Genomic DNA, 24,307 nt, shown 5'->3' with positions numbered 1-24,307 from the left:
GAAGTTCAACAAGGGCAAGTGCAGGGTCCTGCACCTGGGGAGGAATAACCCCATGCACCACCAGTACAGGTGGGGATTGACCAACTGAAGAGTAGCTCTGCAGAGAAGGACCTGGGAGCTCTGGTGGACAGCAAGTTACCCATGAGCCATCCATGTGACCTTGTGGTCAAGAAGGCCAATGGTGTCCTGGGGTGCATTCAGAAGAGTGTGGCCAGCAGGTTGAGGCAGGTTCTCCTCCCCCTCTGCTCTGCCGTGGTGAAGCCACATCTGGAGTGCTGTGTCCAGTTCTGGGCCCCCCAGTTCAAGAGGGAGAGGGAACTACTGGAGAGAGTCCAGCAGAGGGCTACAAACATGATGAGGGGACTGGAGCACCTCTCTGATAAGGAAAGGCTGAGAGATCTGGTGCTCTTTAGCCTGGAGAAGGCTGAGAGGGGACCTTATCAATGCTTACAAATATCTAAAGGGTGGGTGTCAAGAGGATGGGGTCAGGCTCTTTTCAGTAGTGCCCCATACCAGGACAAGGGGCAACTGGCACAAACTGAAGCACAGGAAGTTTCACCTGGACATGAAGAAAAACCTCTTTACTCTGAGGGTGACAGAGCACTGGAACAGGCTGCCCAGGGAGGTTGTGGAGTCTCCTTCCCTGGAGATATTCAAAACCCGCCTGAACGCGATCCTGTGTGACCTGCCATAGGTGGTCCTGCTTTAGCAGGGGGTTGGACTAGATGATCTCCAGGGGTCCCTTCCAACCCCTGACATTCTGCGATCCTGGGGGGGGGGGACACACACAGGCGCGCGCCGCGACCGAGGGAAGGTCCGGCGGCCACCGCGGGCGACCGAGCGCGCCACCCTGCCTGCCTGCCTGCCCGCGCGCGCGCGCCCGCCGCCGCCACCGCCGCCTCCCTCCCCTTTCCCGCCCACCAGGCACCGCCCCCCGGCACCTGTCACGCGCACGCGCAACCCCTTGTGACACCTGCCTGGAGGGCGGTTCCCCCCCCCTCCGCCCTGCGCCTGGTGCGCGGCTCGCGGTGACGTCACCGGCGCCGGTGGGTGGGTGGGTAACGGCTGAGTTCCAGGTCCCGCCCTTCGCGCTGCCCGGCCGGGCCGCGCCCCTGCCCCGCCTCCCGCCGGCCCGGCCCGGCCCGGCCCAGCTCCGCCCGCCTCAGCGGCAGCGCGGCGGCCGCCACCGAGCCATGGCGAGCGCGGCGCCCGCGCAGCCCCGCGAGCCGGAGGCGGGCGGGGAGCGTAGCGGTGGGCGGGAGCGACCGGAGGCCCCCGAGGAGCGGGGCGCGGCGGCGGCCGGGGATGCGGAGCCGACGGAGGTGTCCGGCGGCGCCGGGGCGGCCGCGGCTGCGGCGCTGCTGGGGGAGACGGGACTGGCGGTGGGCTGCTGCATCGCGGCGGCGCTGAGCTGGGAGCGGCCCCTCCACAGCCTGGGCGGCTTCGTCTGCGCCAATCTGCTCTTCTGGTGAGCGAGCCGGGCCGGGGTGGGGGCCGGGGCCGGGGTCGGGACCGCCCCCCCCGGGAGAGAGGAGAGCCCCTACCCGGCCTGCTGTCGCCCCGCCCGGCGACGGGCGCCTCCTCCACCGACCCCGCGCCTCACTTGTTCTCTGGGAGGAAGGTTTGCCCTGCGTCCCCCTTCCCCGAGAGGTCCTCTGGCCGCCCTTCGCGGGGAGCTGCCGCAGCTCTTCCACGGGGAAGGTCTCGCTTTTCTCTTCACCTGCGCCATCTCTTCCCCCGCCCCCAGGAGCCCCTCTGGGGCAGGGTATGGCCCTCCCATCTGTGCATCTGCTTCGTCGGGTCCTTTCACCCTCTGTAGTCAGCATTCTGCCCCCCTTCTCCCCCGATTTCCTACAGCAGAGGAGCCTCAGCCCAAAGCTGACCTGCGTGGCCGCACAGGACCCGCCGAGGAGCTGCGTTTCTTGCAGTTGAGATGAGCGATGGGCCTGTGCGTTTCTGTGCAGGTTGTTGAAACCTCGTGAAATTAGGCCTCAAGCCCACAGCGCTGCGCTGCTGCTGCGGTCCAGTACTTCAGAGCTCGTTTTGGGTGCGCGTGCTTTTCCAAACTGGTGGCCTAGTTCATGGAGGCTTTGTGGAGTGAGAATAGCAAGAACGTTACTGCAGCGCACCAGTTCTCTTTTCTGACTAAGCTTTTTCTAGTCAGATACGGTTTTGTTTGATAAACCCCAGAAATTAACATAGGGATGCGGTCATTGTTGTGTTTGTGACAACTATTCTGTTCATTTCTGAAGGAAAAAAATAATCTTTCTATGTGAAACTTCAGGACTTTTCCCTGGTCTTAGGTTTTGGCATTGCCTACATTTTTCATGTTCTGATCTAAAATGTTGCTGTATGACTGCTCACTCGTGTAGAGTGATTTATGAATTAGGGCTCTGTCTAATAGTACTATTGAGACTCTTAAGACTGAATTGTGTTTCCTTTCCCATGGCTAGAACTGCCTCCTTTCCTCTTAAGTGAATGAGAAGCAGACAAGCAAAGAGGTGGATTAATTGCAAACTCCGCTTAGTTCTTTGTAACCCTAACAGTGTGATGTTTAAACATGCGATCTAAGTCACAGAAAGAGAACTTTCTGAAGCTTTGCATTGCCCAAGAAAATCCCCGTGGCAAATATCTTCAAAATCATTTTATCCTCTTTAATCCCAGGAGCAGGGTGTGACGTCTGATTTGGGTTGACTTTTGTTATCCGTCTTGCTCTAGGTATCCATGGTAAATCCTTTCGTTGAGAAAGTTACGTGGTTTTGCTCTCATTTCTGCGTATTTCAGAGATCATCCATTCTTTCAGTGATTTGGAAGAGTTGTAATGCTTTATGTTCCTTTGTGACATGGCTCTGATGCAATTTCCCGGGACAGTGTCTGACACAATACATTTCTGTGGCTGAAGGCATAGTAGCTGCTGGGTGACCTGTTTGCTCTTCTTATGTCCAACTTCAGTCATAAGCACAGTGTGTGGAGTGTGCCTTATGTAATGCCTATGGGAAATCCCCTTTGGTAGTCTTACTGTCAGCTTGTTACGTGACCAGTATTTGAAGTTATCTCATCAAAATTAGTAGTTCACTCTACTTTCTTACTGTCAAGAGGAGTCAGAATGGCGAACGTCAGGGGAGGGATTGCTTTTTTTTGGTGATATTGTACCTCAGCAGAAGCTGTCTGTCCTAGTGCCAGGGAGATTTGAGCAGTGGAGGCAAACTAGGAAATGTGTAGGAGCAGGTGTGACAGCCACTAAACTTCTGTGGTTTCTGACTGGAGAACATCAAGAAAGATCTTGTTAGCAAACCTGTGAAATCTGACACGTTGAAAATGAAACAATTGTTTAAATCTGGCTTCAGGTTTCCCTGCTTTGGTGTTGGCGTCGTGAGTGTTTTCTGCACAGCGTGTGTGCTGCTTCTCCTTTTCTGGCCAACTGGTCAGCCTGGTTTGTGATGACTCAGCCAGTCGCTACTGCTTCAGGACTGGGAAGGAGAGTTCGCCCCTGCTGCCTGTGAGGTCTCTGCTAACAGGGCTTTGTGCTGGCTGGGGCCTAGGTTGAAGAAACATTCCACAGTACTGCTTGACGTGCCTCATCTTTCTTGGTCGTGTGCCTGCAAGTGTCCCTATCCCCACACAGAGGTAGTTTCACTCCCAGTGTAGGGCCTCTAATCTCAGTGTTTCTCAAAGTTGAGAAGTTGTTATTGCTGGATGGGAGACTTCTGTCCCTATGTCAGCAGTAGTGTCGGTGGAGGAGGGAGGAAGGGGAGGTGTAGTTTAGTTTTAGTTTTCAAAATGTTGTGAAAGTAGTGGTAGTTCCTTCCTCCTGTCCCTTTAACTTTAGTGGGACTATGTTTTCCCTCACAGTTAGTTTAGTTCTTGTCTGATGCCATTCAAAACACTTCATGTGTAAACTGTTGCAGTAGGAGCTGCTGAGGGTCAACTGTTTCTCTGATATCACAGAATGCTTTGGGCTTTGGTTTTGTTTTGGGTTTTTTTTTTTATATTTGATTGTGAACTCTTTTTCCATTAAAATTTTTTAACCACCGTACTGTATATAAATGCATTTTTGATGTTTACTACTGAAATAATGTTCTTGTGGGTAAAAGAAGTTTACCAATTTAATTTCATTCCGTTTTGCTTAATTTTTTTGAATATTCCTAGCAAATCATCATGAACTCTTTACCAAGGCTTAAAGCAACGAGTTCTTGATTGTGACTTCCGGACCTTCTTAGACTAGGCAGTGGTGTACCATTTTTCAGTTTCCTTGGGTTTCTAACATAAAGGCTGCACTGAAGTTCAGACCTTGCAAAAGCTGATGCAGTGTGCTTTACTTTCAATATTTTGAATAAATGTGTCAAATATTAATTATAATTTAGATTTTATATATACTGGCATATTTAGTGAACTAACATTTGAAAAAATTTTCTCAAAAATGAATGAAACAAGGCTGGCACTTAAAGTAAAAAGGAATCTGGTTAATGAAGAAGCATTTGCACTTACTGCTTCCATTTTATTCACCATCAACAGCTTTAAGCCCCCCGCCCCAAATGACTCCAACTGAAAATATTTTAAATGAACAAGGATTAATTATATATTATTTAGCATCTAATAATCTGAAATGTGATCTGAATTCTACTTTTCTGCTGCAGATTTTTTACAAAAATACCTCATGAGGAAAATAAGATTTTGTTTGTTTGTTTGTTTTTCACACATATAGTACTGAAAAAGTGAGTGACTTGCCCAAGAGCAGAGAAATTCTGTGCTGGTGCCAGAAGTTTATTCTGGGTATTTAGGTGTTAGGCTGCTGACTGATAACTTTCAGGTTTGGGTTTAATCTTAGACAAATATTAACAGTCAATACTAGTTTTTAAGCTAATATTCTAGCCTACTTACTACTCTGTGAGTGTGCATGGGCTAGAGGGAGTAGTGGCAGCTTTGCATTTTTGTTCTCTCAGTCTGTCATCTTAAATAGTTCTATGACGTCAGAGGGACAAGTTTATTTGTAGTAATTCTGTGGTGTTACATGTCTTTTGCAGATATTTGTTTCGAATATATGTTTTGTATTTGCAGATATATGTTTCAGACGTAATACATTAATGTCTACAAGGTCATCCTTAGATACAGCAGTTGCATCTATTCACCGATTGCCCAAATAACAGATTTCCACAGGGTTTCTTGGGAAGAGAGGCAGTAGAGTGACTAAGATGTAATAGGTCTTTTCTCTTTCTGTCTGCTTGTGGAACGAATTTATTGTGTTACCCTGTTTGCTGTTCTCATTGCTAGCCCAAATCCAAATCTTTCTTTGTGGATTGTTACATGCTTTCTGATAGACAAATCTGTATGTTACTGGACGTCTGTTCTTGGCAACATTATATGGTGTTATTGTACTGGATGAAGAGATTAACTCACCAACTGTGTAAAATACAAGTATCGTTTCTTGATGTAGACAGGTGTGCTGGCCAAATTTACCATTAAAAATAGTGTCTTTCATCACCATCCGTACTCAGATGTTTTTTGTTTGTTTGTTTGGTCTCAGACCTAATGAATATTTTCATTGTATGGGAGAATTAATTAATTAAGAGAGGAAACAATATTTCTTGTATCTGAACTGGCCATGTGCAGTGCATTAGGTAAAGACTGTGGTAGGAAGGTTATTCCAGATATAAAATCTAATTGCTATTTAAATGTTAGTAACAAAAACACATTCAGACGTTAGAAGTTTGGTATGTTTTTTTTAAAGTATCCAGTTTGCTTTAAGATTTGTTATTGAAGTGTTTGTTTTGTTATTAAGTATCCAGTTTGCTTTAAGATTTGTTATTGAAGTGTTTGTTTTGTTGTTAGGTATCCAGTTCACTTAAGATTTGTTATTAAAGTGTTTCTTACTTGAAATCCCTGCTTGGCAATGATAGTGCTTACCATGGAGAGATCTCAACTTTTCGTTCATTGATTTATTCTTTTGACATAAGAAAATAGTACTGGGCTAAGCATTTCTTTCAGGTGTTTGCACACAAACTGTAAATGCTGCCACTACTAGATCTTGATGGATGGCTTGCCTATAAAGAAAGGTGTCTGCACATTTAGAGAGCAGTGTGTACACAGCGTATGTGTGCATCTGGATTTTTACCCTTTGTTACAAGAAAGAAACTGACCTATTAGCCATGCAGCGACTGCCTTTGTATAGCTGTTCGTAACTCTGTTAGGTGTGTTGGTGCAGCGATGTTGTCATGTTCCATTTCGAGGGTTTGAGAAAGGGGACTGTAAATTTCTGCCTGCTGTCAGCATTGACCGCAGGTACTGCTGGAAGTGTAGTCCTCGGGGAACTGCTCAGCCAAACAGGACATCTTGGTGAACTTGGCACCCTGAACCTTAGGAAGTCCGCTGCTTACAGAATGCTGCTTTCTTCTTGTCTGAATTGAGTGGTTTTATGCTAGTAGTCACTTCCAACCCCTGCCATTCTGTGATATTATTCCTAGAAGGCTGGTGTGGTGATTAGTTATTTTTCTGTACTGCCTGGGGGTTGTGAGGCTGGTGGTGGTTTTCCCCCAGCAGTGTGTGTGGTCCCTTCTTTAAGGATGATTCAGTCCTATAAGGATCAAGTGGCTTTTATCCATCCAAACCACTCCTCATTACCAACATGCCTGCAGATGTCATCAGTAAGAAATTCACAGAGAGTCTGTATAGATTGTGTTTGCTACGTAAATTCAGGTTTTGATTTCATTTAAACAACTCTGGATTTTTGATGAGTCCAGTTATTGAATTTGCAAGTTGCCATATATAAATGGTTTACTCCTAGTTGCTCTAGTTCAGATACACAGAAATTCACAGAATCCTTTGGTTTTTTCCTTCTCAGACATACGTTTTTCCAAAACCACACTCAAATCTGATGGCATACCAAGTAAAATTAACACAGAAAGAATTAATTCTGCTCAAATTTAAATCCTTAGGAAGAAAACATTTGGTTCAAAATATTTGCTTTCATTTAGAATATATGTGGGAAATTCTTCAGTGGCGGTGGACAGGAGGGAGATTGCCAAACTAAATTAAGTGAGAATTAGAATAAAAGAAATCTGTGAAATCAAAAAAAAAAAAAAAAAAAGAAAAATGCATGAAAATGAAGTGAATTGGACTAAGAACGGATATTGACATTTTGAGGCCAGTTTGTAGTATGTTGGCCTTCAGGTTACTATCTTGAATTTGTAATATCTCCCAAGTCAGGAGAACACATCTGTATGTTTCTGTGACAAAATGTTTTTCTTACAGCAGCCGGATGCTAAATGTCATTTTGAATTTGGGACATTTCTGTCATAAGCTGTCTTTGTTATAGGAAATCTTAGAGCTCCCTTTTTAGTCATTTTGGGACTACTTTCTCAAAATCCAAAGTATCAGGATAACACACCAGTGAATAGTTTGATACAGATTGTAATCCTGCCTCAAACCTTCATAAGAGTTTCCGACTCTTATCCCTTAAATGAGGGTAGTAGAATAGGTTATGTATTGTCATATTTCTTTTGTAATTATAATACGTTCATTATCAAAAAGAGAAGAAAAAAATTCTGGCATAGGCAGTTTTGAAATTCACTGTACATCCACATGAATGGGTTTCTTACGTGGTTGGTAGTTTATGTTTCTTGTAGTCTGATTGTCTTAACTTAATTTGCTGCCTTTTACCCAGGTTTTGTAATTTATTGGTATTGTGATTATTTTCTTTTTGCATCTACGGTACAGGAAATTGCTGTTTGTTCTGCAAGCTTAAAAAAGTGTTTGTGGGTTGTTGTGGGTTTTTTTCTTTCCTAGAAGGTGAAAAAATGGGCTTTCTAAGGTAAAGCTAAAATTCTGATGGCAACACGAGTTGTGATAAAAGTTTAGGGTCTACTTGTTTTTGTTAAGCCAGTTTTGAGTTTATGTTCGCTTTTCTAAGACAAATTATTAAAACTTTTGAAGGATTTGGAAGTAGAAAAGTGGAACAGAAACTTAGCTTAATTTAGCAAAAAAATTTAAAGCCATTATCTGAGCGGCTTTTTAGTGACAGTTTGCATAGTTTTGGCTGAGAGATTGCTTTACAGGAATAAAAATTGACATTGTTTGAGAGCCAGACAGCGTTACATAAAAACCTGGACAGTTTACAGCATTTTTCAACCAGTGAGATGAAAACAGGATCAATCAGAAAGGAAACGAAATGGGATAATTGAGGAACTGAGGGAAAGCGAGCATTACTGAAAATTTAGGACCAAATCCAGGATGAGGACTTTGCAGAAGATGGAAATCCTGAACAAAGAAGAATAGACAAATTGCGGCATGACTTGAGTTTATTCTGTCTTGCTAGAACTTAGAAATTCTGTGTCTAAAGTGGTTTTCTTAAGAGAGAAATGATAATTTCTTCATATCTTAACTCAAAATAATGAGACCTTTCAAATAGTAAGTAGAATTTTGAGAACAAAGGAAGTTTTAGGGGGATATGCTATGCTCCATGGTAGATGTTACAGGACTAATGAGAGCATTAAAGAAAAGGAGATTTAGGGCAGCATGGTAGAGGTGGATTGTTTAACATCAAACTGCTGCTACTGTATGAGAAAATGGGATTAAGATTTCTTCTGTGCTTTGCCAGAGTACAGGTTAATTAAGGTCATCTGGGCATGTTTCTGCAAAAATAAAGGAAGCCAGGTTATTTGATGTTATGTGTTTAATTCACAATGATTTTAACTTTCATGGAAATACCATCCCCTGTTTTCACGGATGTAACAGTAGCATTTGATGTCAGGGTAGAGTCAGAAGGTATGTAGTTTAGGTTGTTTAAACTTCCTCCTCAATTTTTTATTTTATATGCCTATCTGAATGCAATAGGTCACAGTAAATCTGATCCACAAGCCAAAGATGTTGAAATGTGATTTTAACTGCTGCATCCCCTAGGAGGTTTCCTTGTAAACAGTGCGAGATAATTTTGCAATGCAACATTTTATTATTGACTTGATTGTATTTTCCAGACCACCAATATACTTCCAAATTTACCAGCTTATTTCTTGTTGGTGATTAAATGATTAATTAGACTTATTTATAAGTTAAAAAGGTCATTTCTTGTAGTTAGAGACAATATGCAATTTGAATTCCTACCCTATGTGTTACTAACTTTAGTTAGAATTGTCCAGCAGTATTTGCCTTTTGCCCTGCAACCTGTGCACAGACCTCCGAGAGAACACGTGGCTGTCAAAGTAACATTAGTTTGAGTTTGTGGGAGTCTTTTTCTTATGCCCAGAGATTAATGTATTATTCCAAAATCTTTATTCCTGATACATTCTAGAAGGTTTTCTAAAGAACAGCTGTCCAGGTTTGATTTGATCTGTGCTTTCTGGCTGGACAAATACGATCCTAATCTTTTGAGTATAACCTGACAAATAAGCTTCTTGAATAAAAGTTTGATGACTGAATTGTCTTGGTCTTAACAAAGAAAGACTTAAAGAAAATGCTGCATGTTTTAGAATAATAATCATGCCTTTTTTATTTTTATTTTTGTGTACTTCATGATAGAATTTTTAGTCTTCTGGGCACTATCCAGCGGAAAACTCATTGCTAGTTGGCACATGGGTCATGAATCAACTGCTTTCCAATTCTTCATTCTACCCTGGTTGAAATATTTTATTAAAAATCTTAGATATCTAAGTTCTTGGATGGCATTCTTAGAAAAAACTTTAATTGAAAAAGGTGTTTCTTCCTAATTTGTGTCTATACAGAAGCTTACACTTTTCTTCACTAAATTAAAAGTAATTTAAAGCATTTTTTAATGTACATATTTTAAGAAGCATTCTATTACAGTATTTCACGTGTTTTCAGATATTACAGCTATTTGAGCTCAAGCTGCCAGGCACCCGAAGTGTGGTGTGCATATTTCAAATCTAGATTAACATAAGATGTAGAGTAAGTGCTTTTGAAATTATTTAATTCAACAAATTCTGCTTTGTGTAGGGATGAGGAGGTTTTTTAGATGGAATATATAAAGTCTTTGTTCATTCTAAAATTTTTGACAGCACATACGCAGAAGTAATTTGTTACATGTAATGTGTTTCCTTCCCTGCAACAGGGAATCTGCTGCACCCCAGTTTTTGAGTATCTTTCAGACATGCAGATTGACAGTTAAATACCATATAAATGTAATAAGATTACATTACCAAGAGTTTAGGAAAAGACAAGAAGGACAAGCAATTTTAGGGTACTTTTGTATCTTCAGGTGATGTATTAGATGATATCACCTCCAGGAGCAAGTAAAGGAGTTCTCTAACCAGATTAAGCAATAGCTTTAATGAGTTGCTCTTCTATGTAGTCTTGTTTTTGCCATTGGGGTTTCAGCTGCGTTTGTTGTCCCATCTTTTCTTTCCATCTGACCTTCACAGCTGTGGGAAGCTTGTCAAAAGGATATTATTTTTTTTTAATTTTTAGTCAGACCGTGATTCTTGAGCTTGAACATAACATTTTAGGAAAATGTAGAAGTTGCCAAAATACTGAAAAGCATACATTTGAATTTAGCAATTTCTGAATAGGCAGTAGAGATTAGTGGCGATGTGTATTTACTTGTGTGAAACTAAAAATAAAGAAGCATGACTTGCTGAGAAAAGTTGCATTATGGGATTTAAGAAAATGTTTTTGTACTCTGTAATTGTCTGTAGGTAGGAAGAAATGAAGGTGAATGAAATGCTGCTGAAGAGCAGGTGGGGTAGCTCTCAGTGGAGTTTGAGTGGTGTACTCTCTTCCCCCGGCCCCGCCCCTCTGTACATCTCACATTTGTATGTAGTATTGTCTATATGTATTACTTTAAAATTGCAGTAAAAACAGTTGACAGTTAATTGTGGGAGCTGTCAAGTTTTGACTCTTAATTGGTCAGTTTAGAACCATTTCAGTCCAGCTGCAGTACAACCAGACAAGGACTTCCCAGCCATTTAAAACAGACTGAATAGAATGAAAATAGCATGGTTTCTCAGTCTCCTACAGTGGAGTTCAGTAACAGGCTTGGCTCCTGATATCAAGCTTAAATTCTTCCTATGTAGAAGAATGTAGTTTGGAAAGGCAAAAGGAGGTCAGCTATTTGACCTGCTCAAATTAGGTCCAGTTAGACCAAGTCGCTCAGGTTCTTACACGATCGTGACTTTGGAGATCATACTTCGTAGTGGTCTGCCATCTGCTTACTGCCTCCAGTAGCGCTTGGCTGCTGTGTACGTTAACCAGAGGACATCTTTCACAGATGACACCACTGTTGCCATCAGCCCAGGGGAGAGGCATTTCTTGCAGCCCCAAAACTAGATGGCTGTATACTACCTCTGGAGCTGTGTCTGAGTGAAGGCCTCTCATGGGGATACCTATGTCAGCCAGTGCTGGGGACCGAGTCCTGTGGCACCTCATGACCATTTTTGCGCAGTCCCACACTGTCTACAGCAGAGTTTCTTGCCCCCTTGTCAGGCAAGCTCCCCTGTTAACTGCTGAAGTCGTTATGTGAAATGCGTAATTCTATACATTTTTAACCTTTGCTTTCTGAAAAAAAACTGTATTTTTCAAAGTACTGCAGGATTTCATGGGGGAACAAATCTTGTTTATGTCTCTAGTAATGGTTTTTACTTCCACACCACTTGTAGAATAAATTAAACAATTTGAAGTTCGATCTGTTTTATTTATTGCTTAGAAAGAAAGCATAAAACTTTGTTGAGTAAGTGTAGCTATTGATTCTTGTACTAAACAGAAATGTTTTTGTGCAGTATATGATGATGTCATTCTGGAGCATTTCATTTTTGTCAGATAGGCATGTGTGTTAGAAATACTTCAGTAAACTCTGTTCTGTCTTAAAAAAGAAGGGGAAAAAAAGCCCTAACTCCTAACAATAAGTAAAAGTACCACTGAAACTTTTTGTTAGTCTGGTTGCTATGCATCATGTTGATAATTCCTATAAGAATTTTGAATCCTGACACTGTTAGCGTAATAAGTGGGTTTCAGATCCCAGCATGTTGGACTAATCTTTTCATAAGCTTGTGATAGACATATGCCAAAAAAACTATAAGGGGACCTTATCAGCTTTTGACCAGTAAGGGCTTGAAGGACATGGATCTCTCTGACATACGGCTCACAAACAGTTTTTTCTGATCTGTATTGCTGGAGCACCTGAGGGCTGACACACGCTGACTGTGAATGAATTCGTAAGAGATGGTCTTTCTTGCAAACAGCACAGTCTAAGTAAACAGTACTGAAGTAGGAGAGGAAGGAGTGTGACAGCTGGTAACATTAAGGCATGGGAAATCCGGTCAGAACCACTCAAAACTCTACAAATAAGTGAAGAGCCCTTGTTTGGCAACTACATTAGCTGCTCCAACTAGACTACAGTTTTTTCCCCAAAAGCTGTGGAGCAGAAAGACTGCAGTATCAAGAAGGTAGAATGACATGACTTGGAACGTCTTTCAGAGAGGATGCTACCTTACTGATCCTTGTTTGCTAATCCTCGTCTGCATTAGTGCAATTGTTTTTAACAGCAGGTGACAGCTGTGATTGCAGTGAAACTAGGAGTACGGTTGAGTTGTGAGTGTAAAGTAGGTCAAACATGTTCTGTATATTCTTTGAAAGATAGACTAAACCCTTTTAGTAAACATCTGGTCTTACCTTTAAGAACTAGTAAGATGTGTGTGAATGTATGCACGCGCATGCACACACACACATACATTTCAGTATTGATGTATGTCTTTGAAACCCTTGAGGACTGGCCAAGGGTAGTTGCAAAGTTAGGGCATACTGTTTGACTTGATAAAATATTAATGCACAAGCATCACAGAGGACCTATAGAATAGGCATTGTATTAAGCCCACATAACTTAAAGGTCTGCATTTGTTCCAAACTTATGATGTCTAGAAGTTTGTATGAAAAATTCTTTCATTGACTTTTCTATACAGTGACTCATCTGTCCCCCACCCCCCCTTATCAATAAGTTAAATAAGTAGGCTAAACAAAGTCTTCAGTGCAGCTGAACTTAAACAGAATCAAGGATTTTTAGTGCTGAAGATTATTACCAAGCAAAATGATGGGACAACATGATGCAAAGCTGTTAGTAGTTTTGATTTAATGGGCTATGCTTGGGCAGCTTTGAAAGAGCTTACCTTGAAAAATGTAATCATTTTTCTCCACACATCACTATTGGTTTTCTTCAGCTGGCTGAAACTAAACAGCGGTACTGATTTCATACTTTTATTTTCTTAATAGAACAGTCTTATAATTCAAACTCTGCACAGATGTAGGAACCCTTCATAGTCAGAAAAAACCATTAAGAGTGAGCTTACCTATTCATATTGGAAATTGTATCCTGGTCTGCTCAGGGTGACTGGGCATTATGTGTTTGTGTTAAATGTGAAAATTAGTGGCATGGACATTTTCTTTGATGCAATCCTGGTTTTTGAGGTTTGCAAGGAATACTTGAGCAGTTTTCCAGAACTGCAGTGTGTCCTGACCTTGTTAGAAACATCTGGAAGTCAATTTTCTTTTTAAAAATCCAAGTGTGCTGAAAGGGTGTCTCTTGGCTTCCTCCGGTGGCCATGCTTGCTGCTGCTCTTCACCTCCCTTCCCCCTCTTTTTTGTAGAAAAACTCAGCAGCAGCAACTGGTTGGGTGGCCAATTGCCTCGTTTTCAAATCCAAGAGGTTTCTTGGAACCGTCCCCAGCTTTGTATTATTTTTGGTTTTGTAGGTATTCTCATTTGATCCACTGCCTTGGACAGTGGCTTCTTACTGGTTTTGGCTATCCTCAACTCTTTTTTTTTTTTTCAAGTTAATCATTTTTGCTTTTACCTTGAAAAAGATGCTAATGTGCTCGTTATCTGTATTCAGATCTCTGATTTAAAGTGCTTGAAACAAGCTATTAAAATACTTCAACTTTTTTTTTTTTTAATTGAATTTTAATTCTTTTATACTTCACATCCTTTTTTTTGTGTGTTAAGATATTTGTCAGTAAAACAGATAGAAGAGCTTATCTCCAAACACACCTGGATAGCAAAGTCAGCAGTGGATGAGATGATAAAACATACACACCAAATCTAGGTCTGTTTGACCTTACTAGACGTGTTCTAAAAATTTACGTAATGAAAAACAAAATTCACAAAATCTCATTATGAAGACAAGTTTGAGTATTATGCCATGAATGATACAGTTTTACCTCACCTTTGCATTTGAAAGAATGATTTGTATAAAAATCTTGTGTGAACATAGGGCCTATAGGAAATACAAGAAATGTTTAAGCTTTTTTGTATGTGTTGTGCCAAGACAATTTATTTTAATAAAACTATAATTAATTTAAAAAGTAATGTTTCACGTGCAATAATTAAAATATTTTTTTTTTCTATACTTGCTCTGCGCTTTAATAAAAGTATGGACAAAAATCTACTACAAACTCAATGTCTGTTTAATGATTGGCTCTTTAAATGAGACATGATGCTTGGAGCTCTCAGTGTTTGCTTCCTGTGGAAAGGTTGTGGGAAGAAACTAAATTCAATTAACACAATACTAGTCTGTTTTTTTTTTCTCTTTATTTTCAGTACTAATACCAGCTGTCAGTTTACCTATGCTTCCAATAATTTTAAAAGGTTTCAACATTTATTTCTCCTTGACATTCTAGGTTTGTTGCACTGACCCCTTGGCGAGTGTATCATCTGACTTCTCTCATAATACTTGGAGTGCTAATTCTTCAGATAATAAAGGATTTGGTATTCTCGAGGATAAAAGGTAGAGTTCCTTGCTTAAACACTGCAATACAGAGCATGTTCATTACTAAATCAACTTCAGTATTATGATTATTGTAAAAGTATTAGCTAATTTCAGAGAGAAATAAATATATCTATGATGATCTATTACTATTTTCAGTGAACTCTTGGTATATTTTACAGGAAAGGCATTAGGATATTTGTTTTAGCATGAGTGTAATTGTTATCCATGAACAATCATTCTTGTTTCTTAACTGCTAGGTCTGAAAATGCATTATTTTCTAAAATACAAAGTTTTCCTAAACTTTTCTACTTCCTTTGACATTACTGTAATCACATCATTGTTGGAAAGTCTGGGAGACCAAATATAAATTGCTCAACTTTGTAAATAGATTGAGAAATGACCTATCTTAGCATAGCTGAAATAAGTGAGCAGGTTTTTTTTCTACTTTATGTAGTGGTTAGTTTCCAGTGTGTGTAAAGTCTTATGTGAATACAACAAAGTTTGAAAGGGATTTTGAGTTTGCTGGATGGATTGGTGGGTTTTGTTTTTAATTCCTGTTCTGTACTTTATTACCATTTTGAAAATTCTTTGGCAAGATGCTTGTCATCGGTCTGTAATTTTCAGTCTTGGGAATATTTTTTTTTAATGTATCTTAGTTTGCGTTTAGTTTGATGTTGAATCCCCATGCATAGTGTTTGAAAAATCACTCAAAGATAGTATAAAAGTGAGAAATAGGTGTCAGAGAAGCACGGTATTCCTCTTTGATGTACTACCATGTAACTTCTGACTGCCAAAGCCTATTGTTCCCTGCTAAGTTATGGCAGTTACTTGCAACTTTTTCTGAATCATGGTTTATTGTCATTGCCTTCTCTGTTTCCTGCCTGAGCATTACAAGCTCAGAGGCCAACTTATAAAGCTTTGCAGAATTTGATTTTTAGAGTCTGTGTTGTATAAATCACTGCTAATGTTGAATACCTCACAAGTTGGAAGGTGGTGATTTACATAAATTCTCTCTTAGCTGTAATTAGTAATATTTTGTATTGACCAAATCCAAGGTGCACCAATATTGACCAAGCTAAGAGAGTAAGAATACCATCCCGTCTTCATTTGTGTTTCACTCCTGTTTCTATGTGATTATTTAAGCATTTGTCGTAGAGTGAGGCTAGGAAGACCTGTGTTTCCCAGCTTACAGAATTATTTTACTATAGTTAACTTTTTTATTTTGCTATTGCCTTTGATGCCATTGTACACAGGCTTCAAGAACAATCAGGTTCTTGAAGTAATACTGTAGAAATCTTGTGTAGTGACTTGGGATCAATGAAGTGCCACTCCAAAGGGCAGAAAAAAATCCTTCCCAGTATAATGCTTCCATGTAGCTACTTCACACTTCCAGCCAACCACTAGATGGCAAGACTATGACAGTTTCATAAGAAATGTAGAAAGTAGTTGTCAGTAAAGCGTAAGTTATGTTGGTTATCTTCTCCTTCCATGTGAAGATGTAGCAATAGGGGATACTAATTTTTTTCCATTTACATTTTTAGCTGGTACGTTAAACTTACAGAAAACAATTCAAGAACTGTTACCCTAAGTTAATATACCCTCCTGTTTTGGCTGTTACAGATACTTCCTTAGTCATTTTCTCCCAAATTTGAACGTTCCTTATGAATAAAGAAAACATAATAATATTGTTTCTGTTCTAGTGCATTATGTTTCATCTTACATTCCCACAATTGCAGGTGCACAGCTTTGGAGGACCGTCACTGGCAAGTAGGTATATTATTTTTAATACATTAGTTATTTAATATCTTTTTTATAGTTTGCTATTCAAAAAATAGTCTTATTTTTTCTGTGATTAAAATAAAACTGAATTATTTTGATCTCAGCATCTTTTCTAAGTTTATTACTGCTTGTTCATTAGTTTTAATTTTTAATAACATTTTAGAAAGTATTTTCTCTGGTATGAGTTATATTAAAGTATACAGTAACATATCAGTATACTTTAGAAATATTTTTCTTACAGGGGATTATCATGCTTTGTGTTCTCTGGGAATTGGTGTTTTCTTTGAAGCTGGTTATTAGGGAAAAGTACTGTGTTGGTTAAGGAGGTAACTTCCGTTTAGAACATCATTATACCAGTGCTGTCCTAGAAGTAGGTAAGCTTGCTGCGTTTTCCCTTTATGTCTGTAGTAGTCAACACAAGTAATTGATCGTTATAATTTCAAATAAATACTAGTTGTTATCCGTAGGAATAAAAATTAATCAATAGTTGTGAAGTCTGTTGACTTGCCATTGGGCTGTCTCAGTCCACAGGCAAATGTTTGTATCATGTTGTTAGTGTGAAGTATATAATTGATTTAATTTGTTTGCAGTCTAAACAATGTCTCTAAATGGTTTACAGACAATCCATTTTCATACTAAAAGTGTGTATATTTAAGGCATTATTCTTCTAAACAGACCACCAGGAATTATTGTCTATCTGATGGCATTTGAAAGCATATTCCCATTAGTACACTATTGTATTACACCCTGAAACTGAAGAAACAGTAATGCCAAGTTGGACAGGGAAAATGCAGGCTTTTTGTTTTCTGCCTAGAGATAGATACCTGTATCATGGCAGTTACAGAAAGCAGTTCAGAGGTGCAGTCATTCCTAAACTTCTAGAGGTAGGAAATATCTTCAGGCTTTTTTACAAACCTGAAGTGAAGCTCTATGGAACTGATGACAGGTTAGCTCATGAACTGAGCAGTGTAAAATGGTTGTTTTACCATAGCTAGTGCTACTCCGTGTATCTGTGTAGTCTGACAGTGCTTCAAAGATTTTAATAGAGAAGCCATTGCTGTGGCACAGTAGATTAGTGTGATTTGTGTATGGTTCTTTCCTCCTGTTCTTTCTGAGAGAAATGTACATAAAACTTACTTTTTGGGTTTTGACATCTGAATTTACCTGTCTGTTTACATTCGAGAAGAGGAAGGCAAAATAAAAAAAATCAAATTGCTTGTGGAGAGAAACATAGGGTTTTAACTGCATTTTGTTTTCATGAAAAATAATTCTGCAGTCTTGAGACAGTTTTTTCCCCTCACTTCCCAGTTCATCGGGTGCCAAAACCAGAGCAGCCAATTTTCATGAAAAGACTACAAATAGTACTTTAAATATCTTGGGTTCAGGTTTTCAGGTGTCCAGAATCTTGGACTCGACTTGCTGTTCTGTGGGAAGCCAATACAGAGAGTGGAAAAGAGAATTTAAGGAGCCCACCATAGTCTATGCCATTGGGTAATATAATACAAGCGTTGTATGTCTCAGTGTAAAATAATTTGCAATGGTAAGAACACGAGGTCAATCCCTAAGTCCATCTAGCCCACTATCTGCCCTCCGAAGGCGGCCAGCCAGGAGCATGGCCCCGAGTAGTGGATAAAAGCAGGACAAGCTTGCAAGGTACTTCTCCTGGCGTACTTTCCCAGCCTCCAGCAGCTTCCAGTTGAAGGACTTCTAGGTGCCGGAAGTGCAGAAGTGCTGTATTCCCCGCCTCCCCCAAGCTGTTCTAGGTGGACCTTTCATGAATTTGTGTCATTGCTTTTGTTCTTAAAAAAAAAAAAAAAACCAACCAAAAACCCGATTCTGCAGCTGGCAACATCCTGTAGCACGGATATTCACAGGTGAACTATGTGTTTTGTGAGCACAGCCTTGTGTTTGTTTATTGCTGTATGGTAGTTTCTTAATCCCTTTCTACCTTTTTTGTGTTGGAAGAAATAATGAGCAATCAATCTCTATTAATATTCTTCAGCAAGCTGTGACTTTATAAACCTCTATTCTGTCCTCTTCAGTTCATGACTACTTAATTGTTCCTAAAAACAGAAGTTCTCTGTAGCTTTGATCTCTTCATTGTGCTTTTCTGCAGTTTTCTTCCGTTTCTGTTATTCTTTTTGGGGGCAGAAGGTCAGAATTAGAAATGGCGTTCAGCTTTCAGGGACACCCTTGGACTATACATTAGCATAGGACTACACGTTGTTGTAAGAATGCTGTCTCTCTTAAAATTAAATCCCAATGCTTGGTTGGGTTTTTTAACCTCTAATGAGCTCTGAATTGATGTTTTTATGGATATTTAATAATTTCAAGATTATGTTTCAGAGTAGTAAGGTCAGCTTAAAGCCCATGTGACTTGAAGATTATTTTTTTCTCTGAATTTCTTCACATTCCATCTGCCTTTTTTGCAAGCACTTGATACTTTTAAAGTTCTACAATGCCTTGCAGTTAGTTGGTCTCTGTCTTTACCAGAACAATTCCTCTCGTATCTCTTGACTTCTCAGTCTCCATAAGAACATTTGATGAGAGACCTTGTTGAAAGGCACCTCAAATCCAGGTGAATTGTTATGTATATCAGTGTTCATCTACAGCTGGTTGACTCTTTGAAAGCACAGAAGGTTTGTGATGTCATGTCCTTTACAGCATACCATAGCACAGGCATGCGTGTCCTTTATTAGATATCCTGACAGTTTCCACAGAGCAGAGATGAGTCTTTACTGGTTTGTAGTTCTCTGGCTCTTGCATACCTTCTCTAAAAATAGATGTTGCTTTAGACATTTCACAGTCCTCTGGTGTTAAGGCAGCTTTAAGAGAGGTTATTTAACATAAATGAAATTTCAACTGTTGCACCCTAGTTTCCATTTAGAATTTTTATAAGTTCACATAAAGACTTCGCATTTGTTTGCACTGTGGGCGAGCGGAGTTTTTTTCTTTTCTTTTTTTTTTCTGAATACTAACATAAGTGTGCCTGTTGATTGTGTTGAAATTAGAAGAACTGCTGTAAGATGTTGAGGTTGGGTGCCTGGTTGCTTTTCATTTTACTTAAGATTGGATATGAAAAACTATTTTCATGTTATCTTATATAAGCAAGCTGTGTCAAATGTATCTCCATACTCTCTGTTAGTTGGCATGTGCCAAAACTGTGCCAAGAGCTATTTTAGTGCTTTAATTGCATAAATGACCAATTCTAATGCCCGACAGCATTGCCACACAGAGTTTAGTTTATCAAAATAGATACAGTGATTCTGTGACAGTCAGAAAGTAACAAGTGATCTGAGCAGGCTTATTTCCTGCCTGACCTTTCTGTTACATAATTCCATTTTTAAAAATTAATATCAATCAGTCACTATCATACTATGATGTTTCGTGGATGGTAGCACAGCTTTATGATTATTTTAATAGTGCAATGGTGTGCTTTGTACTATTATTTTTGCAAGTAAAGCTAGTGGTAGTTGAAGGGTGAATGGCTGATTATCAGTGTTCTGAAACTTGCATTTTTTTGAACATTCATGTGCATTCTGCATCCCTTCTGCTGCACATACACTCCAAGCATCAGAGATCAGAGTCCTTCCATAAAGGTACTGTTAATTGTTCCACTTGCTTTTGGTCCTCCTTGATCTTTGAGCACTGCTGACTAAAAGCAAGTGTAGCATCACTTCTTTTTTGTTGCCATAACTCAAATGGAAAATGCTAGTTGTCTCCCGTGTAAAATGTGTCTGTGTAAGCTGACCTGTGCTTTTATTTCTAATGGAGCCATTTAGTACTGTTCTAAGTTTAAAATTTCAAAACTGAAGCAAGAAGAGATCTCATCCTGAACCTTTCTCAGTGAAGCAGGCTCTTGTGCACGTTCTATTTCTAAATCTCCTTCTGTTTCTGAGGAACTTCTCTACTGATAATCTTGCCTTTTCAAAAAATGGATAACAACGGTTATAGAAGCACTGGAGAAAGTCACTTATTAAATTACTCTTTTTCTTTTTTTTTTTTTTCTTATAAAGCTTTTTTATTTCTTTCTGTCCTAGCAAGTTTCTTTGAGACCTAATGCTTCTCTAGTCAGTGCTAGTAGATGTATTAGAATATGCACAGTAATTGTGGTACACCTTCATTTCTTGTGTGGTCAAACTTAGGGAGGTCAAATTATTACTCATTCAAAATTATGCTTTTATGACGAGAAAGAAAAAAAAAAACCAACAAACCAGTTGCAGCCTGAGAAGAGACTAAGCAACAGTGCTTTAAAATGACCATCAGAGAGTGACTGAAGAGAGTAAGCCAGAGAGAAAGGAATTAATGCTTTGAAAACCAGCAGCTCTGCATAGCTAGTTTTCAGGGACCCCCCTATGCTTTATCATTTTCTTAAACAAATTAAAGCTACTGACTTCTAGGAAGAGACTTGCCTGACTAAAGGTGGTGTTAAGCTCCCTACTGCACTAGCAGCTGCAGTAGCCACACAGACTGTAGTAAGTGTGCAGTATCATACATTGAATGTCTTGGTTATAATTCTTTAGGCCACGAAAATAAGTCTTGAAAGGGTTCTTTTGGCCTTGTAGTTTGAAAGAAAGACTTTTTCTTCCAGAGTGGCTTTCTGGGGTGGCTTTCCTCCCAGCTAGACTTGCATGCTTTCTTCTGGTCCCAAGAGGAGGGGAGAATAAGAGAGCGCAGTACCCTGAACAGTATGTCTTATCACTGCCGCCCACATGATCAGACCAATCAAGGCTTAAGACTCCTGTAAGAAGAAACAGGAACATTGCAAGGAAAAAAGGACACTTCCTGGTTGCAACTTTTAACTGGCAGCTGTTTTTATTGAAGCAATTTAGGACTTGATGTTGAAAACCATGAGTTAACATTGAAGCTCTCTTGAAGCTCAGTAGTTAGCCGACTGGGATATTACGAAGATAATAGCCTTCACCGACAGAAGGTTACAAACAGACGCACAGAGGTTGTTGTCCAAGCCCAGGACGTTCCTGTTTCTCACCACCCCCCTCCTTCATGGATGCCTTTTATGAGAGTTAACTGTGGTGATAGTTGTAGACTCCCAGAGCCATCAAAGTTGCTGCCTGCTTCCAGGGGAGTGTTACTGCTTGACAGGGAACTACATCCATTATCGGGCCAGCAGGTGCTAAATCCCTGTTGTGGCACATCAGCTTCAAATTCAGGTCGTAACTTTCCAAGACCTGAATTCATCTTTTGACCTACACAAATTCCACACTTGTGTCAGCCCAGCTCATAGATGTTTCTATGGATTGCAATGGTCAGTGCGCTCTGAAGAACAATATTCTGTAGTAGCACCATTCAGAGCTTGATAGACATTTACAGAATGTGTGGTTATTGTTTTTTTCCCAAGAAGAAGAAAATCATTTGAATCTAATCATAACTTCATCATGCACTTGTGCAAAATTATTCATAATCTGTCATGTCACTGACAGCAATGGAGAAAACTCTTCATGTTATCACTAAAGGTAAATGAGACAATTCCCCTTTTCATCTAATTACCATGCTTCACTTATTATGTCTGAGGCTTTTTGTACCTCTGATTTGCATATGCTTCACCTGCTGCATTTGCTTAAGGCAATCTGCAAGTCATTTGCCTAAACATTTCTGATGTAGTCTGCATAGTCTTATTTCCTGATCAATGGAGAAAGAGTTGAAATACTTTGTGAGATGTATAGCATGATTCATCTTATCCTAAATTAAATGTCTGTAGGCTGGTCAGGTACATTGTACCCTAATGGTGACTTTTTGTTTCCCTTGAATATATACAGTAAGCCTAGGGTGGCAAGACGAGTAAGAGCATTTACAGCCCTTTTGTCATTGTTCCCTGCTGGTCTGAAGGCCTGTCTGTCTTAAAGCTGCCATTGACTGGCTCTCATGGCTACAATAAGAAGCTGGCGCTTGCAGCAATGTGCTGGAATACCGTTCCACAGCCGTAACAACTGCAGGGCCGGACAAACAAGCATGGGGACTAGATTTACCTGTGTCTTTTTGTGTATGCAAGCAGTTCTCTGAAATGAATCTCCATCACAGTATGATTGTGTATTCAGATCTCTCTCGAGACCTTGAGGATATGCTGCTTGATTGTATCTCAAAAAAAAAAAAAAATTGTTCTGTCCTTCAGGATATTGCAAAGAGATCTCTTTGCAGATGAGTGGACTGGGAAATAAGAGGTCTTTTTTCCATTAGGAAACCTAAACAGAATCAAGGCTGTAACGGAAGTGTTTCTGATTTATGCTTGTTAATCCATTTCCCTGATGTTGTAAATAGGAACAGAGCTAACGTAAGCCAGGGCTAGTCATGTGGGCCAGTCAGTACCGAAACATGGGACTATTGGTATTAGCTTCTGTTGCGCAGTCCCTTAGGCTTGGTTTGGTCATCCAGACGAGATCCATTCTTCACGTGGCTGTACATAACTGCATGCAATCGAGTGACAGACTGAAGAAAAAACTTCCTGTGGACCTGTAGGATAGCAGAGGGCAGGATATAGTCTAATAAAGTAGATAAAAATAGGCTTCAGAGTGCAAATATTTCCTTCTTCAGATGTTTCCATATAATCTTAAGGCATCTAGTATACTCAAAGACTTCCACTCCTGTTACTTTGTAATGTTTGCTGTTCTGTTCATTTCAGCTCATATACTCATATGAGTTTGTGCTGGAATATGTATATGTATGGCTGAATAACATACCTCAAATATACCTGTTTAAAAATACAATTCTCCCAAATGTTCTTAATATAGAAAAGTGCTTGCAGTCCTGCAGAGAGTAGATGCATCCTTGTGGAACTGTAGTCTTAACAAATGGAAACTGAATTTTATTTGCAGTTTAAACTTGTATTTTATTTATTCAGTAGCCACTGTACTGTTCAAATATCAAATTGTAATTATCCTTTGTTTTATATAGTGCATTGTCACAACGCAGATAGCTAGCAATATGCATGGTGGTTTTTTTTCCAGATCATAAAGGCACATTATATATAACTGCTTAAACCTCCTGCAGACTGCAGAAAGAATTGTCTATATTGCAAAAACATCTTGACACTTGTATTGGTTGGTTTGTTTATTTGTTTGGGGGTTTTTTTGGTTTGGTTTTTAATATATTGTGTGACTTTATTCCTGCATTCTGGCTAGTTATTTCCAAATTCTTAGCTCACTTCTCAGGTAATGTGTTCTTCAGTGTTTGGTTTATATTTGATAAATGATAAAATCAGCATTCTGGTAAAAATTTTGGTGTGTTTATTTTCTTACAGGAACAAAAAATAATAATACTTCAATAAAAAGGCTGTAACTTTTGCCAAAGTGTCACACTTTTGCCAAAGTCTGAAGATGATTTAATACATTGTCCTACACACTTACCCTTGGTTTTTGGTTGGTTAGTCCTTTTTTCTTTAAGGGGAGGGGAAACAAAGGAGATGACACAGTCTTTGTAGGTGTTAAGTATCTCATTGGTAGAAATAGTTGGTTTGTTTGGCTTGGTTTTTTCCTTATATTTGCCAGAAATAATGTGTGCTGCATGTAACTGATTTCTTCTCACATAGAGTGTTTTTCAAACTTTTGAAGACAGGCCTGGTTCTCTAGTAATTTGGTTATAATGTGATTCTGCCTTAGCCGTCACAAGACATTTTCCTCTCTTCCTTGTCTCCAGGAGCTCAACTCATCTTTCAATCTGGAGAGCACATGGAAGAGATGAGGAGAAAATGTTGGAATTATCCAGCCTCTTTACTACTACCAAACAAATATTGCATACCTCTTCCTGTAAGGCTTATTTGCCTTCTGTCCCTATTAGCTAAAAATAAAGGTTAAACATTATCCTGGCTGCAAG

At 39.8% G+C, this 24,307-nt stretch overlaps 1 protein-coding gene across 2 annotated transcripts in view; it reads left to right on the top strand.

Annotated features, from left to right (window-relative positions):
* Positions 1-1,193: 1,193 nt before the first annotated feature.
* RETREG1 (reticulophagy regulator 1) overlaps positions 1,194-24,307 on the top strand; it is a 63,443-nt gene continuing 40,329 nt past the window's right edge. Inside the window, exons 1-4 of one of the 2 annotated variants that reach the window (XM_086469436.1) lie at positions 1,194-1,232; positions 1,272-1,468; positions 14,613-14,719; positions 16,438-16,468. In XM_086469436.1, the coding sequence (XP_086325562.1) occupies positions 1,194-1,232; positions 1,272-1,468; positions 14,613-14,719; positions 16,438-16,468 (374 nt within the window). Of the gene's footprint in view, positions 1,469-14,612; positions 14,720-16,437; positions 16,469-24,307 lie in introns of both variants that reach the window. The other variant, XM_086469435.1, reaches the window with a different exon arrangement.

This window comes from Leptosomus discolor, chromosome 8 (assembly GCF_034619465.1).
Source record: "Leptosomus discolor isolate bLepDis1 chromosome 8, bLepDis1.hap2, whole genome shotgun sequence".
NCBI classification, from domain to species: domain Eukaryota; kingdom Metazoa; phylum Chordata; class Aves; order Leptosomiformes; family Leptosomidae; genus Leptosomus; species Leptosomus discolor.
Note: the sequence above shows the minus strand (reverse complement) of the source record. Positions and strands in the feature narration are given on the sequence as shown.